Here is a 23,049-nt window from a genome sequence, read left to right as displayed (position 1 = left end):
GACAGCCTAAAAATGAAAAACACCTCAGCAGGGACTCGTTTAAGAGTGTTAAATCCACAGAAATGCAGTATAACATTGATTCAGACCATGCCATACTTACTAACTTTACTCGCAATTATGGAGAAATTATACTGCGCAGTGCTTTCTCTGTCTAGTAATTCATTAGTGGCGATGGTTCCTTCAGTTCCATCTATTGTAAAGTAGCTGTCCCCATCACTCTTCCAATCTATGAAGTACCTGTGTATAAAAAGAGTAGATGCAAATGTGCAATGATTACACATTAATCATAATGGCAGTCAGACTAACTTGACACAGTTCCTTATTTTCCTCCCTGTAGCTATTACCCACCTTGCAATAAAGAAGAGTGTAAATGACAGCTTCTTTATTGCAAAGTCAGTATGCTCAAGGGAAACTGGAAATAATGAAAGATTTAGTACTCCTGCTGTTCATATTATTTTAGGGTCTTGACACCTTGAAAGCTCAGCAGAAACTAAAATTCTAAAGCTGACCATGGGTTTCCTTAACCTGCTGAATATTAAAACTTTTTCAAGCAGTAAAAGATTCCTTAATGGTGGCTTTGGGAAAAGGTAGGGGTAGGGGAGGCATCTGGAATCAGCTACAACAGAACAGAGGTAGGTTAGGTCAGAACAGAGATAGAATCTTTGTTTCCATGGATAGAAAAAAACATATTATGGAAACTAAGGGAAATTTTTTAACTGACAATGTGGTAATTTGTACAGAAATATTTCCCTCAAACACATATAAAAGGGCCATTGTTGTTTTATTACTCTATATATCAGGACAAGTTTCTAAAAAAATAGTGACCTTGGCTAATAATTTTTTTTATCTTCTTTATTAGCTAACCTTGATAACAACAAATGTTGCCGTCTTTAAGTAAAGCAGCTGGACTAAGAAATCCAAGAAAGTGAACTAAAAAACATGGCATTTATATAAATCTTTATGTAACAGTATACATAAAGAGTGCCATACATAAAATTACTTTTCAAACGCATATTTTCAATCGTAATAATAATAGACGTTTTGAAATCTTACCATGTGCCAGACATTCTTCTAAATACTTACATATATCAACTTATTAAATTCCCACAAAAGTCCTAAAAGATAAGCATTATTAATCTCCCCATTTTACATATGAGGAAAGCAAGGCATAGAGACATTAAGGAATCTGCTCAAGTTCACATAGCTAGAAAGTTTTAGAGCTGATATTTGAACCAGGTCATCAATGTTTTCCATATAATTATCATTATATATAGCCTTATGAATTTTAAATAGAACACTTTATGTGAAAGGGCTCTGCTACTCAAAAGGCTCAACCCACAATATATTTATCACCTTTATTCTGGCCTGAGAATCAAGGTGAGGTCATTACCAACAGTGGCTGAAAGCAGATGACATCATCGTGGTCAGCCCATCAAATCCCCAGGCCAAAGAAAGCGATCTGCTTGGTCATCATGAAAAGTTATTTAAGGCATATGTTTCAAAATAGTAAGTTATTATTTTTACAAACTGGTTATTTAAAACTGGGGCAGTTTACATATCATTTCGGTGCTAGATCAAAACTAGATTGCTTTATAGATGAGATTTGTAACTCATAACTCATCCACATTTGTTCGGAACTGATGGGATCAGAGTATGACCGATGCTGTTCATCTGCCTTCATTATTTCTGCTGTTGACTGAGCAGGGGTGGGGAGAGAAGGCTTTGATGCCTCAGGATTTCAGTGTAGTGTCCTGTCTCATAGGAATGCTCTCAAAGTATAAATGATGTCAAGGCACATTTGAAAGTCATGGAGCATAGGATGCAATAAGCTTAATTCTCCCTATTGCAGAATCTCCTTTCCTGAGTAAAAAAAGCATTTTCTCACAATACCCCTTTTCAGCACCTTAATTCAACTTGGGCACATGCCTAATTTTAGAAGAAAATTGCTATTGAATCTCTTTAGTGACTATAGCATTTATGGAAGTACTGTTGGAGTAAACTACTTGCGCTCAATTATATCATTTACTAAATATTTGTTGAGTGCCCACTATGCACTAGACACCGTACTAAGGTTGAGACATATGAAAATAGGTAAAGTGCAATGCCCACCAGTGAAGAGTCTAGTCAGGGAGACACATATAACAGGTGATGTCAATGCCTGCTAGAAGGACAGAGAAGACTCTAGAGGAGTGCAAAGTAGATGCTTAGTTCAAAACCTATTGGTTCAGACAAGGTGGGTGGTGTTCAGGGTGGTATGGCCATGGGCCATATATTTTCATTATGGAGGTGATTACATAGGTGTGTAAATGCAACAATACTCACCAAAGGGTACAATGAAAATGGGTGCATTTTACTATTTATAAATTATACCTCAATAAAATCAATTTAAAACAAGCAAAACCTCTTGGTTCAGGCAAATCGCCCTGCACATGTTGTTTGGCTGATATTAGAAGACTGTACAGGAATTATTCAGAAGAGTGAGGCAGACAGAGTGAAGACAGGGGAAAGGTATTTCAGGAAGATACAATAGCAGCAGCAAAACCATGAAGTTTGTGTGGGGAACCTTAAGCTGTTGGGAATTATGGAAAAATATGTGAGTTACAGTAACACAAAAAAAGATAAGTGATTTAGACCAAGGAGGGCCTCAAATATTATAGTAAGGAGGTGAGACATGATCCTGTGGGTAATGAACACTATTGAGCGGGGGCAGTTAGGGTATGGATTAAAAGTTAATCACTTTTAAGGCATATGGTGGATGTATTTGAAAGGGATAAGGTTGTAAGCATTTCCTATACATCATAATCTTGCCAAGAGACCAAGAGAGTGACCAGGGCTGTAAAGAGAATCGATTCAAAGGATTGTGAGGTGTAGTTGAAATAAGTAGGGAAATGCAGGCTGAAGGAACAAGGATATAAGAACATGCTAGCTGCCTTGAATTTGATAGGGACACTTATGGGAAGCAGTTGCTAGATTTGCCTGTTTTGTTTCAGTGGAATGGAGATAGGATAGGAAAATCGATTCTATAGAAATTATGATATCAGACAAATATAACTAAGATAGTTAAATAGTTCTACTTCAAAGGAACATATTTAAGGTTTTAAGAAAGTCCTATTTAGGACAATTGACACTTTCTGGTTTGCTGAGGACTTTCTTACTTTTAGTTCTGAAAGTCCTGAGGCCTGGAAAACTCCCCAGTCTCAGACAAAACTGGGACCGTTGATCACCTTACTTCTGGTTAATACTTACAGCATGTGTTATAATTTGCAAAGCTGATTCAAACAGAAATCTGTCTTCATACAATGAATCGCTACACACACAAAGGTCATCTTTAATTGTAACTTTAAGTTTTTCTGGTAACATGTTTAAAAATTCAAGAACTTAGACAATGCACACATAAAATAATGTATCTATCTCTTTGTTTTATGTTTCTGTATATCTATCAACCAAAATCCAATATGTTGCATGCAAGCTTAGTAAGCATATTTCATGTATTTAATCAGTTCAGCCTAACACTGACATAAATCAACCACCACTGACATGCAATGAAATATAGCATAAAGAGCACTAATTTTTTGGACAGACAGAACTAGGGAGATAAGCTAATGCTTTTTCTCACCTTGTGCAGTCAGGTTAGGAATCTTCCCTTCTAATACCTGTTCTCCTAGTCGTCTATAAAATGTGGAAAATAGTACTCACCTAACAGTGCAACAGTGGGTGTTGTTGTAAAGATGAAATGAGATAACATATATATGCCTCAGCAAAGAATCCTATGTGTGTGTGTGTGTATGTGTGTGTGTCTGTATCCCTTTCTTCCTCTGTCTTTTCGCATTATTGATTATTTTATATTACTTCTCAGATAAAAAAAATCCTTCCTAACATACGAATGTATGCTTAGTTTTGGGACAAAGTTGTGACATATATAGCCTTCAACTTTAAAGTAGTTTAACTACAAAGCTCCCACACAAAGCCCTGAAGTACAAACAGTGGATACACACAGCCAGGCCCTACTGCACAAAATGGCGCTCTTGTTTGACTCTCATTCACTATTTTCTGACATGTAGTTTTTACTTCCATCACCACGTGAGATTTGGTATCTCCCTTTCTTGGGATGTTAGACTCTCAGAAAGCTCACTGCTTTCTTCTGGAGTACTGCTGAAACTTGTTTGAATATTTCCTACTCCTGAGCATCTGTTGCCTCTTCCCACAGCTGGTCAGACTCCAAGACGGTAGGTCTAGTACCAGGTGCTGGCATTTTCCTCATGTCCTACCTTTATATGGTGACAGATCCCTGTGTCTGATAAACAATAAATATGACATCAACTAACATTTTCGACTATGATATTTTGCCCAATATAGCAATGAGGAGACATTTATAAGAAACGACCATCAGTGAACTGACAATGAAACCACTCCTACGTTTCCTGGACATTTTCAGAGGAGACATGATCCAGTTCTAAAATGTCTAGATCATTTTCGGGAGATGCACCCTCCAGAGTGAACCATCACGTTTACCTTGGGTTTGCTACAGTCCACATCCAATATAAGGGTAGAATGATATTTTAATTGCAATTAATTGCAACAGTATAACATGAACTGTCTAATTTGACCTGACTCACCAGTTTAAATGAGCAAAACCCCTCAAATACATAATTTATTTGAGCCATCTTATGTTTACTTGATGAGTAGATGAGATTCAAATGAACAAAAAAGATGTTTGTGATCTATATATAATGAAACAAATCTACAGTTCCTACAAGGATGCAAAGTGACTGTTGCTAAGAAACCTGTTTTAACAATTGAATGGAAATCAAAAATTATAGCCTTAACCTAATCTGTGAAGGCCACATAAAAGAGTACAATTTTATTACTTTTCTGTAAATGAGTTCTGAGAAATGCCTTAAAAAGTTGTATTCTCTTCATTAGGTAAGCATTCTCCTTAAAATCATTTCTTTTAATTTGCCTGATAACTTTGTCACAGTTAATAGAAAAGCTAACTTTGACCCTGTCCCAATTCTCAAACACACTTTATAAAAAGTACTTGATGGTACAGTTACTTTAAAAGTACCACATCTCCTTCTTTAAGCAATAAACATGTAGGAGTAACGGTTTAGGCTAAGGTAGGAAATCCTCTTTTGTTAATGTACTAATAATAATAGATCAGAATCTCTTTATTCTTGTCTTCTCTTATTCGCTGTTTCTTTTTTAATTTTTTTTCTTGTGGCAGATAATTAAACGAAAGTAAACGTGGTTTGCTTTGTTTCCACAAACATTTATTGAGAACCTAAGCCACATACAGCAACACTTAGATTTTAATGGCCTCATCAACAATTACAATTAAATTATTTTTCTTAGGAATCCCAATATATTTCTCTCAAATTTTGTTAAATAGTAGTTGCTAATTTCCTACTAGCTCCTTTTTGGATTTTTTTAATCTAATCCTCCTCCTTATTCTTATTTTCCACTTAATAGAATTAAAAGTTAGACCTTAGATAACTTCTCTTGTTTAAGTGTTTGATGAGAAACTAAACACTTCATAAAATTATAATGAATTTATAAAGCCATAACTCTTCTGTCCTTGAATTTTCCATTTGGAGGTGTGTAATATGATTCAAATAGAGCTTTAAAGAAAGAGAAATACATCATCATCTACATATTATTAAAATTATGGTTGCCATATTTTTATTTCCCTCCAAGTTGCTTAAGCTTTCGTCACTTTTTAAAGTCATTTTGAATAGTCACACATGGTGTTCTGACTGTGTACCCTTTTATGTATCTGGATGCCAACTTCTATCTGCCCCCAAAGCTTTTTACCCAAACTTTGGTTTACTCTTCAGAGACTTTGAAGCAGCTTGCTCTGATGGAAATAAAGTAAAGTTTAGGCAAATATTGACTAAATTGGGATTCTGCACATAAGAGCTCCAATATTAAACACGGAGTCTCAGTTTTCTCATGTATTAAAAAATCTGGACCCCAGTACTTGACTTAATAAGTAAAGAATATCCTTATGCCTTTGTTCATGTTCTTCCCAAGAAGCCTTGCAAAATCCCTCTAGGCAGCATTTATTCCTTCCTTCTTACAAAAATCTATCGTCTTACTTCTTCTATCTTATTTATCTATTTTAATTGGTGTTAGTCTCTCTCAAATGAGACTAGCAAAATAATTGTATTTTGCTTTGTGGATTATCCAGGAAGTTTCTTTAGAGCAGGAAGGATTTGTAACTGAATTTATTTTCTATCCATTATACCTTGTACTTGCATAGAGAGTTGAATTATTTTATGAAAACATCTGACTGTTCTTGTTAATAATGACCTAATCGCATTTCAAGCATGCAGTCATTTATTTTATACTTTGAATATTCAATCATATTTATTCTGAAGTCTTTTTCAGATAGCTTGAACATCACTACTCCCTTGAACTGAATCAAACATCTATTTTTCCAGGTCACAGTTGGATTTCTTTACTCTCTCTAGTGGCCATGGTTAAATGGCTCTGAAAAAAGATGCCATTTCGACTAGAGTCATTTACCATTTGAGACCCAAATATAGACACATCATATTTGAAAGACAGATTTTATTTCTCTGGTTTTTTTTTTTGATAACTAAGCTTGCAACTCCTCCTTGTGATTTGTCTGCTCTGTAGCTCATTTGCACTCTGAAAATTACTCACATTCTTTTAATTCATTAAGTAGTCTGTGGCAGCTTATGAATTGGATCATGATCATTACAACATTTTCCAAGGAGGGGGTTTTGTATCTACTTACGATATATTTGAAGTAACTAATCTTTAAAAAATTAAAATAAAAAATTTCAAATAAGTGTGATAAAAGTGCTACTTTCTAAAATCAATTAAAGAAATTATAAAGAGAAGGGAAAGTGCTATGAAATTTGTACCTTACATAGGGTACTCCCTCAGTACTTCAAGATAAAGCAAAGAACAGGAACTTCTAGCAGGTAAAAGGTAAAGCCAAAAAGTTCAGGTCAGTAATGAACAATATATAGACTTCAATACTCCATCATTTTGAAGAGTTATGTGAAGCATAACAAAATAGCCTTAAAAATAGTTCACCATCCTAGCTAATACCTGGACACTTAACTACTGAGATTTTCTGCAGTGTATCACCAGAATAATTTACAATTTGTTTAAAAATAAAACCAAATTCATCATTGGCTATCAAGATCCTATCCTTATAAAAATTAGAGCTATAGATCTTTATCACAAATCCATTGAATTTTGTCAATAAATCATTATGTCTAAGTCCTGTAAGAACTTTGTGATTGTCTAGAAAAATAAAAGGTACTGACTCTCAAGTAATAAGGTATTTCTGCATACATACTAAAAAAACTTGTTAATAAAACAACTGTATATTTTGGTTTTTGCATTTCCAGCCTGATTAGCATGAATATTGTCATAGCTCAATTAAACACTTTTCAGATTTACAGTTGTTGTAAAGCTTAAATCAGGGAACCATATGTAAAGTGTTTAGAGTACTTTCAGGTATATAATGAAGTCCATAATTATCATATTTTAAAGAATCAAATATTGTACATTTTTACTGACTTGTTTTGACTCTCTATCCATTTTGTTTATTAAGCTACTGAAAACTATGAAATTTTAATTATATTTTCAACAGTCTTAGAATTCCAAAAGACTCAAAAAACTTAGATGAGTATCTCAATTAAACTTAAGTAGCAGAGCAATTAGTAGTTTGACTTTTAGGATCTGGCAGCTTTTTATGTTCAAATTCTTTCCCATCCTTACTGAAGGCATAATTAGATTTTCCTACACTTCAGTTTCTCCCTCTGTGAAAGAATATTAGCTGTGATGTTTGAACAAATCTTACCAAAGCGCTCAGCCCAAAGCCAGGCACAAATTAGTAATTACGATGTCACTATATGTTGACAGTTCATTGCCACCGAAGCAAATAAAAGTAAACTTGTCAATCCTTGTACATGTTCTTTGCAATAGCACCTTTTATATATTGTCAATAAATTGGTCATTTGAGGGGAAAGCAAAATAATTTTATTCACAAAGGCATTTCTCGTTCTTCATATTGAGTTAAATTCTCTATCAACAACTTCTCAAATGAATTATTCATAATCATTCACTTGGTATAAACTTAGAGAGAATGACATTTTTTCCACTGCAAACAAAACAAGCAGGAGTACTAAAACAGGTGTTGACTCTCTTTAATATTGTCAACTACAGATATGATCCCATGGTAAGAGGGAGATTGTGATGGATGAATAATTTGATAAGAGCAAGCCCGAAGCTTATATATATTTAATTATTTCACTGAGGGGTAGCTCCTCCTGGGTTTCTGGGCAATGGCTACCCAGAGAGATCAAGAAGCCGTTACAGATATGCAAATCAAGTCACTGATAAATTATAAAACTCAGACTTAGCATAAAGAAGTCTGAAAATGAGGGTCACCGAAACTCAACTTTTCTCACTACCTTTGTTCACACAATTCCATTCCCTCCAATTAAAAGAGTTTCTCACCCTCTATTTCATCTCCTTAATCCCAGACTTTTAAGAATTCTTTGTATATTTTGAGGAAAAGTCCTTTATCAAATGTGTCTTTTGCAAATATATATTAAAATTCACATCGTGAATGCTAAAAGAAAGAGATAAGGTAAGCAGACCTCAAAAAGGATTAACTATTTTATCTTAATGAATATTTTATATAACCTTATGGATAAAATGTTTTCTCCCATTGCTATCTGAATTTTCAGTATTTTAAAAGAAAACAAGCCATAAAAATAAAATTAGTTTGCTTCTGCTAAACAATAAAAACTATAATACAAAGTGACTAGAGTTACACAAAACAAGAAATTGGGCTCTACATAAGGAAGTATTTTTAAAGCTTTACGAAAAAAATAATGTGTTAGTCTCTGTATCAGAAACTATCTTTCATGAATTAATTAATTCTAAGTGGCAATAACAACTGGCATTTAACTGCTAAGACTAAGTACCACTAACAGGTATATTCTTAGATCATTTGAAAGTATGTAGGGAACATAAGTGTATAAACAATCCAAAAATATGTTAAATGAAAAAATAGAGACATTAGGTATAAGTAGTAGACATAGAAACAAAAAGCAGATAGAATCTGATATTATGGACTATTTCAAAGAAGCTCAGGGAAAAAAATAAAAGGGAGTGTAGAATTTAAACACTGCAGTAATAGGTGAATGTGTTAATATCTGGGGAGTTTTCCCTATTTGACTTTTTTTTTTTTTTTTAAAGATTTTATTTTTTCCTTTTTTTCTCCCCAAAGCCCCCAGGTACATAGTTGTATACTCTTCGTTGTGGGTCCTTCTAGTTGTGGCATGTGGGACGCTGCCTCAGCGTGGTTTGATGAGCAGCGCCATGTCCACGCCCAGGATTCGAACCAACGAAAAACTGGGCCGCCTGCAGCGCAGCGCGTGAACTTAACCACTCGGCCACGGGGACAGCCCCCCTATTTGACTTTTTCACAACTGTCCTATACTTACTGTTTAGGATTCTCAAGAGAATTATTTTTCCAAAGTTGATTTTTGTATAAAGTCTACTTGCAAATGTACTGATGATACTGGCGCAACATGAGCTTGACATAAAGGAAGCCATTTTGTAGAACGGGAGCCATATTGTAACTATGGATAATCTCTAAGTAATTAACCTAGCTGGACATATCTGGCTTGAACATAGGCTGGATAAAAAATAACTGAAACATAAAGAAAACTGATGCATTGTGATTTATGATCCCTGCTTAGCTTTATACCTCTCAGTTATGAAGAGACAATAACTTTGTTCTTTTGATTTCTTTAGAAATGTAGTGACCCCCAGTCTACAGCACCAGATGGACAACATTTCTGAGCCTCTCCTCCAATGACCCCCAGAGAGAGATTCTATACTGGCATCCATCATCAATGACAGCTGAAAGGTCGGGTGTGGCATCCTTCAGTCTAGGGTGCCAGATGGTCCACACTCCTGACTCTCTCCTCTATAGCCCACTAGCCCTATATAACTACTTAAAGATTCTATATTTGCCTTAAGACCGTTCTTTGGGACACTAGTCCACCATCTTCTGATTAGCTAGCTCTTCACTTAATAAAAGTCCTTTCTGTACCATCATCTTGCCTCTTGACAGATTAGTATTTGTCTTGGAGTGAGCAGATCGTGCCCTTTGCAAGGTAACAGTGATAGCATTTAGCTTCCATTAGCTCCATTTAAGAAGCAAAGGAAGTGAGAAACCATTTTCCGAAAAAAAGCAAAAAGAAGAAAGAAAATATGCTCTTGACTGCATTGAGCTAAGATAGCAGAGATTAAGACCTCTATAGATCATATCCAAACAGCCAGGTCTACAAACCCTTGAAAAGCAAAAAAAAACTATATATTTATATATCTAGGTCTAGATCTGGATCTGCTTACAACGAATACAAACGCAGACATACACATACAAATACATTCCGCATTTCATTACTATATCGCATTATATATTAGGAGAAATATATTACATCAAGAGAATTTCAAAATTAATTTTGCATGTAGTACATGAGAGAACAAGGAAATATTCCCACCTCTCAGGTATCTTCTCATTTTGTGTATTTTGGGGAATGATGGTTAAAACAGTGACTACAAATTTATGCAATAAGCAAAAATGGTAAGTACCATGATAAAGTTCAATATGGCATCTTTTGTGAATATGAAAGATGAAAAAGACAATATTGGGAGGGAGAAGAAGTGAGTTAGAATAGCCAGTGAGTATACATGTGGTTTTGCCACCTAAGACGGCAGAAGTCTACGATGAAGGAGATGAAATAGAGGATGAGAAAATATTTTAATTGGAGGGAATGGAATTGTGAACAAAGGTAATGGGAAAAGTTGAGTTTTGGTGAACCTAATTTTCAGACTTCTTAATGCTAGGTCTGAGTTTTATAATTTTTCAGTGACTTAATTTGCATATGTGTAATCTGTCCTGATCTCCTTGGGAAGCCATTGTCCAGAAACTCAACAGAAACCACCTCCAGTGAGACGATTGAGTATATATGAGCTTCAGACATGCTCTTATCAAGCTATTCAACTATCAAAATCTCTATCTTACAATAGAATTGTATCTGCAGTGACAATATTTAAAAAAGGCAACAGCTTTACTAGTATACTCTGCTTATTTTGTTTGGACTGGAAAAAAATAACATTCTTAAAACTTAACAATACGAAAACAAATAATCTGATTAAAAAATGGGTCAAAGACTTCTTATCGAGGAAGATATAGAAATGGCAAACAGGCAGAAGAAAGATGCCCCATATCATAGTTTATCAGAGAAATGCAAATTAAAACAATTATAAGGTACCACTACAAACCTATGAGAATGTCCAAAATCTGGAACACTGACAACACCAAATGCTGGTGAGGATGTGGAACAACAGGAATGCTCATTCATTGCTGGTGGGAATGTATAATGGTACAGCCACTTTGGAAGACAGTTTGGCGACTTATTACAACTGTAAATGTACTCTTACCATATGAGCCAGCAATTGATCTCCTTGGTACTGACACAACGAGTTGAAAATGTATGTCCACGTAAAATCCTGTACATGGATGTGATTGCCAAAACTTGAAAGCAATCAAGGTGTCCTTGAGTAGGTGAATGGATACATCCAGACAACAGAATATTATTCAATAGTAAAAAAAAAAAAGAGCTATCAAGCCATGACAAGACATGTAGGAAGCTTTATGTATACAACTAAGAGAAAGATGTCAATCTGAAAAGTCTACATACTGTATCATCCCAACTATATGACATTGTAGGAACAGTTAAACTGTGGAGGCTTTATTGGAGACAGTAAAAAGATAAATTGTTTCCACAGATTGCTGCGGGGGAGGGATGAAGAGAGAGAGGATAGAGGAGTTTTGGGGCAGTGAAAATACTCTGTATGATATTATAATAATGGGTACATGTTTTTATACATTTGTTCAAACTTATAGAATGTACGGTATCAAGAGTGAATCCTAAGGTAAACTACAGACTTGCTTAATAATATGTCAATGTAGATTCATCAATCGTAATGGATGTACCACTCTCGTGGGCAATGTTAATAATGGCAGAGGCTATGCTTGTGTACAGGCAGGGGTACCTGGAGAATCTTTGTACCTTCTCTCAATTTTTCTGTGAATCTAAACTGCTCTAAAAGCATAAAATCTATTAAAAATTTTAAAAATTAAACATTGTATATCAATACCTCATTTAATCCTCACAAAAATCGTGCTAAATAAGTGAAAAATAGAAAATGGGCAATTTCTCAAATTTTTAACTTTTTACCATTTAATTTAATTAATATTTAAAATCAATTATATATGTTGCTATAGGACACCACTTGACAACCTGGGCCTCTCTTTCCTCTCACTCCCTAAGTGTGGTTTGTAGTTGAGCTTAAGTTTTTACATATATAATAAGATTCCTGATGTATGGGAAGAGCCCATAAAGAAAACCAGCTACTTTGATAGCTTGTTAACTCACAATGAAAAAATCAGTTACAATTGATTTCAGAAATTTTTCCAAAAATGTGGTGAACAGACCAGGTTTGAGACATTAGATAATTTTAAGCAGGGCACAGATAGACATTTATCTTTTAACAACCAGTTATCAATTATTTTATTTATTTTTTCCCTGAGGAAGATCAGCCCTGAGCTAATATCTGCCACCAGTCCTCCTCTTTCTGCTGAGGAAGACTGGCCCTGAGCTAACATCCATGCCCATCTTCCTCTACTTTATATGTGGGACACTGGTCACAGCATGGCTTGCCAAGTGGTGCCGTGTCTGCACCTGGGATCCGAACGGGCGAACCCTGGGCCACTGAAGTGGAACCTGCGAACTTAATCACTGAACCATAGGGCTGACCCCATAAATTATTTTAAATATTACATCTACTTATGGTAATTAATAATGATTTTCTATTTATTAATCAATTTCACTACTTGATTTTAAGTGGTGGATTTTGGTTGGAAATATCATTAAACAAAACAAGGTAACGTGAAAAATAAACTGTTCAATTGTTTTATTATATACTGTCATTTTGAATTTATACATGGAAGTTTATAGGCATAAAACAAATTTTACTTTATGTCATCAGTATCTTATCACCCAACACTTCGTACATGGAGTGAGTTTAAAATCAGATTGTTCATTTTCTCACTTTATACACACAATTAACTTGATCAAACTTTATTTTGAAATTCATTCATAGAATAACTAAGATTTGTACATATTTGGAGCAAAAGAAAAACGCCACTTATTGAGGAAAATTATCCACTAAAATCTCTCTACAACTCAAATCACTCATATTCAAAACAAATACTAACTTCCAATGTAACTGAATAGTCACCTGTTTTAAATTTCATTTCTTAACTTAAGAGACTACTGTTGTGAAAATCCTCTACCTCACTAGTGGTTGTACACTCATTGCACTCATATTTGACTCACTTAGAAATAACTCCCATGAACTATACAATAAGAGGGTCAAAGGACATAGAGCACCAGAGGCGGGAATTCAGCGCATCTTAAGGGAAAGGCTAGAAAAGTAAAGGAAACAATAACTAGAAATGAAGCTCGGGGCAGGGGGACCAGCCATGGTACCTTTGGAGGCATCAAATCTAACTGAACTTTCTTCTAAGTTGTTTAAACCCTTTGTTAACGTCATTGCATTCTGGCTCTTTGCTGTGCTCAGTGATGATAAAATAACAATAATAATAAAATACCCAGTGGTATGAAATAACATAGTTCTAAATTAATACCTTGCACAATAACCCTATGAAAAGACAGTTAAGCAAAAGAAAAAAAAAAAAAAACACCCCACAGGGCCTAGAGAAAAATGTCAAGCAATTTCACATTTGGATGCTTATTTTTCACAACATATTTTTACTATCACTCTTAAGTGAGCAAACATGTTTTCAGACCAAGAAAAGATGATTCACGGCACACATTCCTCAACTGACATGATTCAAGCTTCTTGTTTACTCCAAGGACGTGGAAGTAAGACAACTTTCATGTTCTTTCAAAGCAGCTCCCTCTTTTGACAACCTCTCACGGGGATCAATTAGAACCACATGTGTCTACGGCTTTAGAGAGTAGGCTGCTCCCCATTAGAAGTAAAACTAGGGAAACTATTTTATTCACATAAAGAAGACGCCAGACATTAGTTCCTGTGACATTAAAAAACAAAGAAATAAAAAAACCAGGCCTGTAGCTGGAGAATTTCTTTAAAACGTAGACTTCCTTCATCCTTAAACCAGGGTCTTGACTCTTAACCATTTTTTGTATTTGAAAGTTTGTAACTCTCATCTTACACTACCAGGTGGCATTTTCTAAGTATGGCATTACAATCATATTTTTATTAATATTTTGACCTCATCACACTTCATCAGTCTTCAGAAATAGAACAGAGTAAATTAAACAACTTAGCGTATTCTCTAAGAAACCATTTCCACTATGTTCAGAAATTCTCGGTTATTGAACTGTGGGGAGTTTCAATCCATAGTTATTTACCTTTTTATTACTTTACAAGCTTCAATACTTCTTCTATAACTGTTTATATTCTTGAAATTACCTCTAAATCTACTCCCCAGGTATTTCCCACTTTCACAACTATCAACAGCACATCAGAGTCATCAGGAACAAGACTGATGAATGATGATAGGATAATATATAACAACTGCTAATGTGGCAGATTCTTGACAATGCCCCTACAAACACTGGTAATAAATATAGTTTTCTGAAGCTTAACTGAAAGTGAACCATGTTCTAATACGGACATGGAGAACAACAGCTTGAAACCAATGAGTAAATTAGCCAGCATTCAACCCGACACACGGGTACTCAGTAATTGCTATTTTTCTTCCCTTTCCCAAGACGAATGTACTTTTTTAGAGGTCTCTTGTGATCACAGACATACTTCAAGAAGGAAAATATTCAGGCCACTTTGGAGGATGCATTCAAATGAATACAGAGAGCAGGGCTTGCATACTCTCAAGCCATTTCCTGAGAGTTTTCTGTATCTATGAATGTGTTGAGACAGCTGATGAATGGTTGATTCATTATTTTTATTCAGTCATTACCCTATGACATAAAATCTTATGAGATATGTGTGTATATTTTCCTGATGTCAATAAAGTAGCGGTTTTGCATTAAAATGTTTGCATTGATGTTCTCTTTCGTCTGGTTCAACTCTTTAGAAGTGCAAGATTCAGAACAAATCATGTTTCTTTCTCTTTTATTTTTGGTTTCCCAGTAATTGTAGGCATTTGAGATCAGGGTTCATGTGTGGCAGGAAATTTAAACATACAGAAGGAGCAAAGTTGAATCAAAACAAGTCTCAAAATATGTTGCAGGATCAATGTAGAAGTGAGGACAAGAGAAATCCCATCATGCTTCAGTAGTGCATGTGGAATTTATGGGTTTGGGGGTGGCGAAGGCGAAGAGAGAGTGTTTCTTAACTTCTTCTTACTCTATTGATTACCGTGTTGACTCACTACCCAACTGCCTCATGCCAACAGGAGCTCCTTGCAAAGTCTGGGCTTCGAGCGTTTCCATAATCCATCTCACCACAGGACTGCCTCTGACTGCGCTTCCATCAGCAGACACAATTGTCGCAGGGAAAAAATGAACTGCAAATTGCGAATGGTAAAACCATCTTTTTCAAACAGTAACTTTAGGTAAGGGGCAGAGATTCTAGAGTAAAGGTATTAAATGTCTGTTATGTTCCGGGCACCAGGAAAGTATCTTAATATCGTTAATCATGAGAATCATCCTTTGGGGTTGTATTATTAAATTCTTTTTATAGATGAAAAATTGAGATTGGTTAGCTTAATTGACACGTCCAACACCACACACTGCTAAACCCTGGGGCAGGGACTGATATCAGAGGTTTTTGTTCGAATCCTGTGGGTTTTCTTCTAAAACTCATCATGAAAGTCATTACATTTTTCAAGCACCATATTCCAAAACTAAATCATTCACGCAATTTTGGACAGAGCATTTTTTTTCTTTCTTTTTCTGACACACAGTAAAGAAAACATTTCTTTTTCTTACCTAACAGCACTACTGCCCACATCGAGGTCTTGCGCAGTGACGGCGCCAATGATGGTCCCAACCGGAGTGTCTTCGTAAACCTCCATGGTGTAGAGCGGCTTGCTGAAAACCGGCGGCTCGTCCACGTCCAGCACGCTGATCTTCACGGTGGCCGTGTCTTTAAAAGGACCCGCAGACTGAAACCGGTGGTCAAGGTGAAGGTTGGAGGCTTCGACTTTAAAAGTGTAGGCCTTCTTTGTTTCAAAATCTAATGGCTGCGGCGACGACAAATCAGAAGTGAGGAGATGGCAAAGACTGAGCATTGCTTAAGAGCATTTGCAAGTTAATACTAATTGCTTTGGTTTCAAAATTTCATTTTCCTTTATAATTAGTGGGTAAGGAAATATTTTAAGAATCACCTATGTGTAGAATATTTCCGGTAACTTATAAAGCTAATCAGTTGCATACATTTAGATGACATCTGTGCACACATACATCCTTAGGTAGGGTTCATTCATTTTATATGAGCAGTTAACACAGGGAGGACACATTTGAAGAGAAGCATTTTCTGCTCTTATACAATACTGACATCTAGTGGAGGTAAGCAGTAATTAAAATAAAACAAAATTGAAATAGGATGCTTGAAGATAGCTCTAGATTCCAGTTAAGATTTGGTATAACAAAATATGTTTTTCTTGGACCACTTTTCCTTTCTTGACAATAATATCATTCTCTATGAAACACTTTTGAACATCTAGACCTTTTTGCTAACAGAAGACTGTATCAGGGTTTAAAAACATACACAGTGGTAATTATGAAGAGTTTTGGTCTTTTGTGTTCTCGGCACTGTATATGTAATTAGTAGGCACTGTACTGCATGGTCAGGACATTTTACCAATAATTAAGGCTTTTAACATATATTATCAAATTAAAGACAACTGAAACATAACATTTGGAAGTCATTTGTCAATAGTCACTGATTATCTATTTTAACTTTACCACTACTTACATTCACTTTTATTCTGAATATTGGCTTTATGTTCTTAATAAACTGAAAATATTAGATTCTAGAAATATGATGTTGCTGAGGTGCTTTACTTAAATGAAAATGTTAAGGTCAACGGCTCTGATTTCTAATCCCCTGTGAAAAACTAAGACAACATGAAATGAGCATTAACATAGTAATTTTTCTGAGACCTTTAAAAGTTTCTGTTTTCTAAATTAATTCCCTCTAGTATGACTCCATTGACTTACTAATTGCTGTGTCAACACAGATGTTTTTTGCCCAGTGCACCTGGGGAAATAAAGGAGGTATATTTCTCTCTTTTAAGGACAATCTTGCTGTTTTATGCATTTTTGCTGAGGATGGAAAAAGAAAATTCGAAAAAATCACTGTGAAAGCCTCAAAAACTCACAATTCCATGGAGTTTATTATAGCAAATAGTAACACCTCTTGGATTTGACATTCTTTTTCACAGTAATTTTTTCATTCGGGAGGGTCTACATTTATTTTCCCTGTAATTATTCCCTTTATTTTATCTAATTCTCCAATTCTTATTCATGTATTTTTAATCTGTTTTCTACTCAATGCTTTATTTTACTTTATTTTTAGTTACTCCTATCATGATTATTTATATACAATATTGATTTTCTTCAATTTCCATCTCTTTCTTGTTAGCAATTTTGACTTATCTTAAAGCCAATAAAAATAAAGAATGGAGGGCTGGCCCTATTGCCTAGTGGTTAAGTTCAGAGCATTCCTCTTCAGCGGCCCTGGTTTGGTTCCCTGGTGCAGACCTACACGACTTGTCAGTGGCCATGTTGTGGCAGTGACTCACATAAAATAGAGGAAGATAGGGACAGATGCTAGCTCAGGGCAAATCTTCCTCAAGCAAAAAGAGGAAGATTGGCAACAGAGGTTAGCTCAGGGCAAATCTTATTCAGCAAAAACACATACATAAGAAGAAAAAAAGAGAAAGCAGTGTTTGATATTATGGCTGTTGATTATGTGAATAGAAATATAATATCTAGAAAAAGAGAGGAGATAGTCCCACAATGCTCTTATTTTGATCAGCCTATGGCTTGACCAGCATGTTTTGTTAAAAGAATTAAACTCAAAAAACACAACCAATTGCCAGAATAAGATAGCAAAACATTATTCAAACAAAAAATACAGAACTGCTACAATTACTGGAAATGTTTAGCCTGGAATGATAAAGATCAAAGCAAGACAGGACACACATTTTTAAATATTGAAGAGCTATCATGTTGAATATCAGTTAGGCTTATTCTGTTAGTCTCTTAGTAGAATTAACAATAATTTAAATTATTAAAATGGTAACTTTAGGTTAAAAAAAGGGAAGAAATCTCTAACAAGTTAAACTATTCAGAATTGAATTAATTAAAAAAATATCTATGGCCTACAAGGTGGTAAGGCCAGAGAGATGTCCTGGGAGGAGAGAAAGATGCAAAGACAAATAGAGCTTGCTCACTCTCTACATTCATCAGACTTAGAGATTAGTGAGAAGCATGCCATCTTGTTTAATGAATGGGTCTTTTGAAGAGATTCTAAGTCCCCTATCATTTGACGTGTTCATGAGAAATCAGATGCCTTAAGAGGAGTCTGAAAGATCAATGTATAATAAGATAGAAGGCTGCACTAGCTAATTCGAAAGGTATTTTGTTTTTGTAAACTCTAAATCCTCTATGAATGTTAAACAATATAATTTTTCTATCCTTGATCAACATGCCGCAACTGTCTGATGGACTTGACTCGCTACAAAGTCTATTTCAAGCCCAGAAATGAAGGGAAAATTCTGAAATCTTTTGTACATTGCTTTAGGACATCAGACATAGTCTATACCTTTTAAGAACTTCGAACTTATTACAGCAGGCAAATATTTGGCAGTCAGGGAGATTCAGAGTGAGATGAAAGAAACTTTCTGTCCATACAAATTTTTTTGTGACTGAAAACTTGTATCCTGCAGTGATCAAAGAACTGGAGGAAATTGTAAGAGAAATGCCATAATAATATCTAGATGGCCTTACTTCTTCATGAGCCTGCCCCTTAGGCAATGCCACTTTATAAAACTGAATAGCTCAGAAAGAGCAAAGAGAATCAATACTGATCTTCCTCTAGTTGACTTTATCCAACCCATCTGACTGACTACTCTCCACTTTTTGGGGTGAGAGGGTTCCCCCAAAATGAAATTCATTTAACTTTACAATACACAAAAACTCTAATTTTTGAAATAAGTGTAGAACAAAGATTTATTTTTTTATTGTTAGAATTAATCATATTTCTTGACAGAAATTCATTATTATGAAGTTGAGATAATTTGGTTCATGCACAATAAATAGAAACCTTTGTGGCATTACTTGGGGCCCATTCGATTTTATGAACCTTTCTAGAAAAATAAGAAAATGATGGACTAAGAGAATTTGGTTGAGTAACCTCTTGCTCATAAGGGTATTTCAATAAAGGTAAGTTAGTGAGAAAAGAATTTTCAGGACACAATTCACATTGTAAGGAGTTTTACAGTAAAAAAAAAATAACTGTGGAGAAATAATATGTGATTTATTTAGTTGTTTTTCAGCATATAAAGGAAGAATTGAACAAGATATCTCCTTTTTGTATCTTCTTTTTTTAGCCACTTTTTCTGCTCTTACTTTGCTGTAATCCAGGTCATGAAAAACTACATAAAATATTAAGTGCTGAATGATTTTCTCACTTCAAAGAGGGATAAATAATTTTTGGCATAAAATCCAAAAGAGTAACTCTCTGGACTCTTCCCAGGCCTCATCATGCTTCTAGAAACTGCTGAATGGAGATGGATAGTTATAGTTACGTTTTGAGGAATTTGAAAAATAGTAGCTTTGGTAGACAGAATTCCAATATATCCCCAAGATTCCCACCCCCAATGTCCTGTACTCTTGTAAAATCTCCCTGCCCGTGAGTCTCTGAGGGGCCTATGAATTGCATGGGGTATCACCCCGTGAATTTGTTAGGGTTTATGGAAAAATAAATTATGCAAATATAATTAAGATCCTTAATCACTCAATGTTGAATTCATTAAAAGGGAGATTTTACTTGAGAGGTTTGATCTAATCATGTGAGTCTTTAAAAGAAAGAGGCAGTACGGGTGATTGCCTTCTGGCCTTGGAGAAGTAAACCTGTGATGTGGGACCCCACCCGGCAGGTCCCTAAGGGGAACTCATAGGAATGAGACTGGAACTCTTGGCCAATAGCTAGCAAAAAAATAGAGACATCAGTCATAAAGCCATGAAGAAATGAATTCTGCCATTCCCAGTAAGCCAGGGAAAGGTCTTTAAGCTCCAGATGGGATCACAGCTCTGGTCTACACCTTAATTTTGTAAGTGAGCATAAGCGAGGCCATCTTGTTGATGCTGAATGACCCCACCCCCTCCTCTGTGTGACTATGTGCTGCCCTGCACATACTCTAAAAAAATTCACATGCTCTCCTGATTTATGGCCTCCACTTACATATGTACTCCCCGATAGCTTGATAAATTATAACCTTGTTCTATGAATTTCTGTCCTGAAACAGGCTGACCACAGGCAGGAAATACACCTACAAGGTATCCATCACAGCTCACAGAAGAATGGAACAATGAAAGACCCTGGAGTCCATCATGCCTGAAGGAAACCCCCTCCTTACTGCTCATTTTCTCTATATCACTACCTCAGGATTCTGTAATTTTGGAAGATTTTTTTTTTTTTTTTTGAGAAAGGTTAGCCCTGAGCTAACATCTGTCATCAATCCTCCTCTTTTTGCTAAGGAAGACTGGCCCTGAGCTAACATCGTGCCCATCTTCCTCTACTTTATATGTGGGACACCTGCCACAGCATGGTTTGCTAAGTGGTGCCATGTCTGGACCTGGGATCCAAACTGGCGAACCTTGGGCCACCAAAGCAGAAGGTGCGAACTTTAACCGCTGGGCCACCAGGCCGGCCTAGGAAGATGGTTTTTTTGAGACATTAGTCTGCCATCTTCTTGATTATGCTGGCTAATCAAATTAAAACTTCCTTTCTCAGTTCCTAAATCGTGATTAATTGGCTTAGATCACATGAGCAGAAGTGAGCCCATTGCTAGACTTCAATTTCAGCCTGAGAGACCCTCAGCAGAGGACCCCATTATACCAAACTCTAACCCACAAGAGCTGTGCTTCCATCCCTCTTTACTTTTCCTTCTTCTATTTTGTTCCAGTTTTTATGATGAACATGTATCATTTTCACCAACATGGTAGTCATCACTCTTAACAAAATACATCCTTTAGTAATAAGACACTGCTCTCTCAGTCATATAGTAGGTCTTAAAGGTCAGTGGAAAGGAAAATTGTCGATGAATCCAAATGACCGAAGACTGCTCATTTATCTGAAACAGACTAGATGCTTTTCAAGACAAGCAGCTAGAAAACCGATTTATAGCAGGTTGTGCCATGATGAAAAGAAAGTAAGAACAAGTACCTGCAAAGTAGGTTTATCATACCAGCCTGAACTACAAAGATAAGGCTTTCAGATCAAGTATCAGTTTAAGGGAAAATCAAGTTTCCCAAAATTTAGTTTTATGATCAGTATAGTAGTCAATTCGTTTATTTGTTGCTAGCACTTTCCCATTCCATAAGGAGCTATTCTAAAACTCTACCACTATTCAAGCCGCATAGTAAATCATCCATAGATGATGTCTATACGTACCTTTTCAATTTATTCAAGTCAATTAAAATCCAATTAAATTGAATCAAATGTTTGATTAGATTTTACTGTGTGTCACAGTAGAGTTGAGGATATAGTGGTTAATGAGTTAAATTAAGCCCATTTTATCATAGATTTTATATTGTAGAGAGGGAGAGTCACAGTAAAAAATAAGTGAATACATAATTTTCAGTTAGTGATAAGATTTATGAGGAAAACAGTCAAGGTAATGGGACGGAAAGACAGGAGGGGGGCAGACATTACATAGAGCAGGTAGGAAGCACATCTCTGAAGACAGAATACTGGGACTGATGGGAGAAGAACCAGGCTTGGAGAAGTCAGAGGGAAATGAGTCTGAGGGAAGGGCAGAAGGGAAAAGGTCTGAGGCATGTTATTCCTCCTTCCAACAAATATTTCCTAATATCCTACCATGTTCCAGACATCTCTATAGATGCTGCAACTGGACAAAGCAGACAAAAATTGCCTCTCACATGGAGCTTGCTGTCTTCTGGGAGTTGATGGACAACAATAAGATAAATAAGCAAAACATGTAGCATGTTGGGTGGTAATAAGCGCTATGGAAAAGTATAAAATTTGGAAGACAGGTGTGTGTTATGTGTGATTTATCCTATCATCATTAAGGAAGGAATTCAACTCAGCATTTTATAAAAAATAGTTAAAATAATTATTTAATGCATAAAAGTTGTTGAAGTATTATGTGAGAATGCCCCTGTAACAAACGGGAAAACATTCAAATGTGCCTATTTTTAAAACCTGGATTTTAGTTTTTGACAAATTTTAACGGTATTTCAGGCTTAAGGCTTTTAAAAAAATCTTAAAGGGACAATAGAATTACAGACAAAGTGTTTTGTAAATAAAAATATTACAATGACGAAACAAACATTTCATACAACTTATCTTTATAAGTTTGTTACAGAACTATTTATTAACAATGTACTTCATTTTTCTCTGGGCAATTTATATACTCTGGTTTCTTGTAGCACTGCAAATTTTTTTTTTTAGATTTTTTTTTTTATTTTTCCTTTTTATCCCCAAGGCCTCCCGGTACATAGCTGCGTATTCTTAGTTATGGGTTCTTCTAGTTGTGGCATGTGGGACGCCGCCTCAGCATGGCCCGATGAGCAGTGCCATGTCCGCGTCCAGGATCTGAACTGGTGAAACCCTGGGCCACTGAAACAGAGCACGTGAACTTAACCACTTGGCCACAGGGCCGGCCTCACTGCAAATTTTTGATCGTTTTAAGGAAATAAGAATCGTGGGCATTAGTTC

The 23,049-nt window shown here is 35.6% G+C and overlaps 1 protein-coding gene across 3 annotated transcripts in view; it reads right to left on the bottom strand.

The window, feature by feature from the left end:
• CDH12 (cadherin 12) overlaps nt 1-23,049 on the bottom strand; it is a 935,429-nt gene that overhangs the window by 29,731 nt on the left and 882,649 nt on the right. For all 3 annotated transcript variants that reach the window (XM_070519843.1, XM_070519842.1, XM_014827976.3), the window contains 2 exons: nt 16,068-16,321; nt 101-237 (listed from right to left, as the gene is read on the bottom strand). In XM_070519843.1, coding sequence (XP_070375944.1) covers nt 101-237; nt 16,068-16,321 — 391 coding nt within the window. The remainder of the gene's footprint in view (nt 1-100; nt 238-16,067; nt 16,322-23,049) is intronic.

The sequence above is a fragment of the Equus asinus genome, chromosome 10 (assembly GCF_041296235.1).
Source record: "Equus asinus isolate D_3611 breed Donkey chromosome 10, EquAss-T2T_v2, whole genome shotgun sequence".
NCBI lineage: Eukaryota > Metazoa > Chordata > Mammalia > Perissodactyla > Equidae > Equus > Equus asinus.
This window is presented reverse-complemented; position numbering and strand designations above follow the sequence as displayed.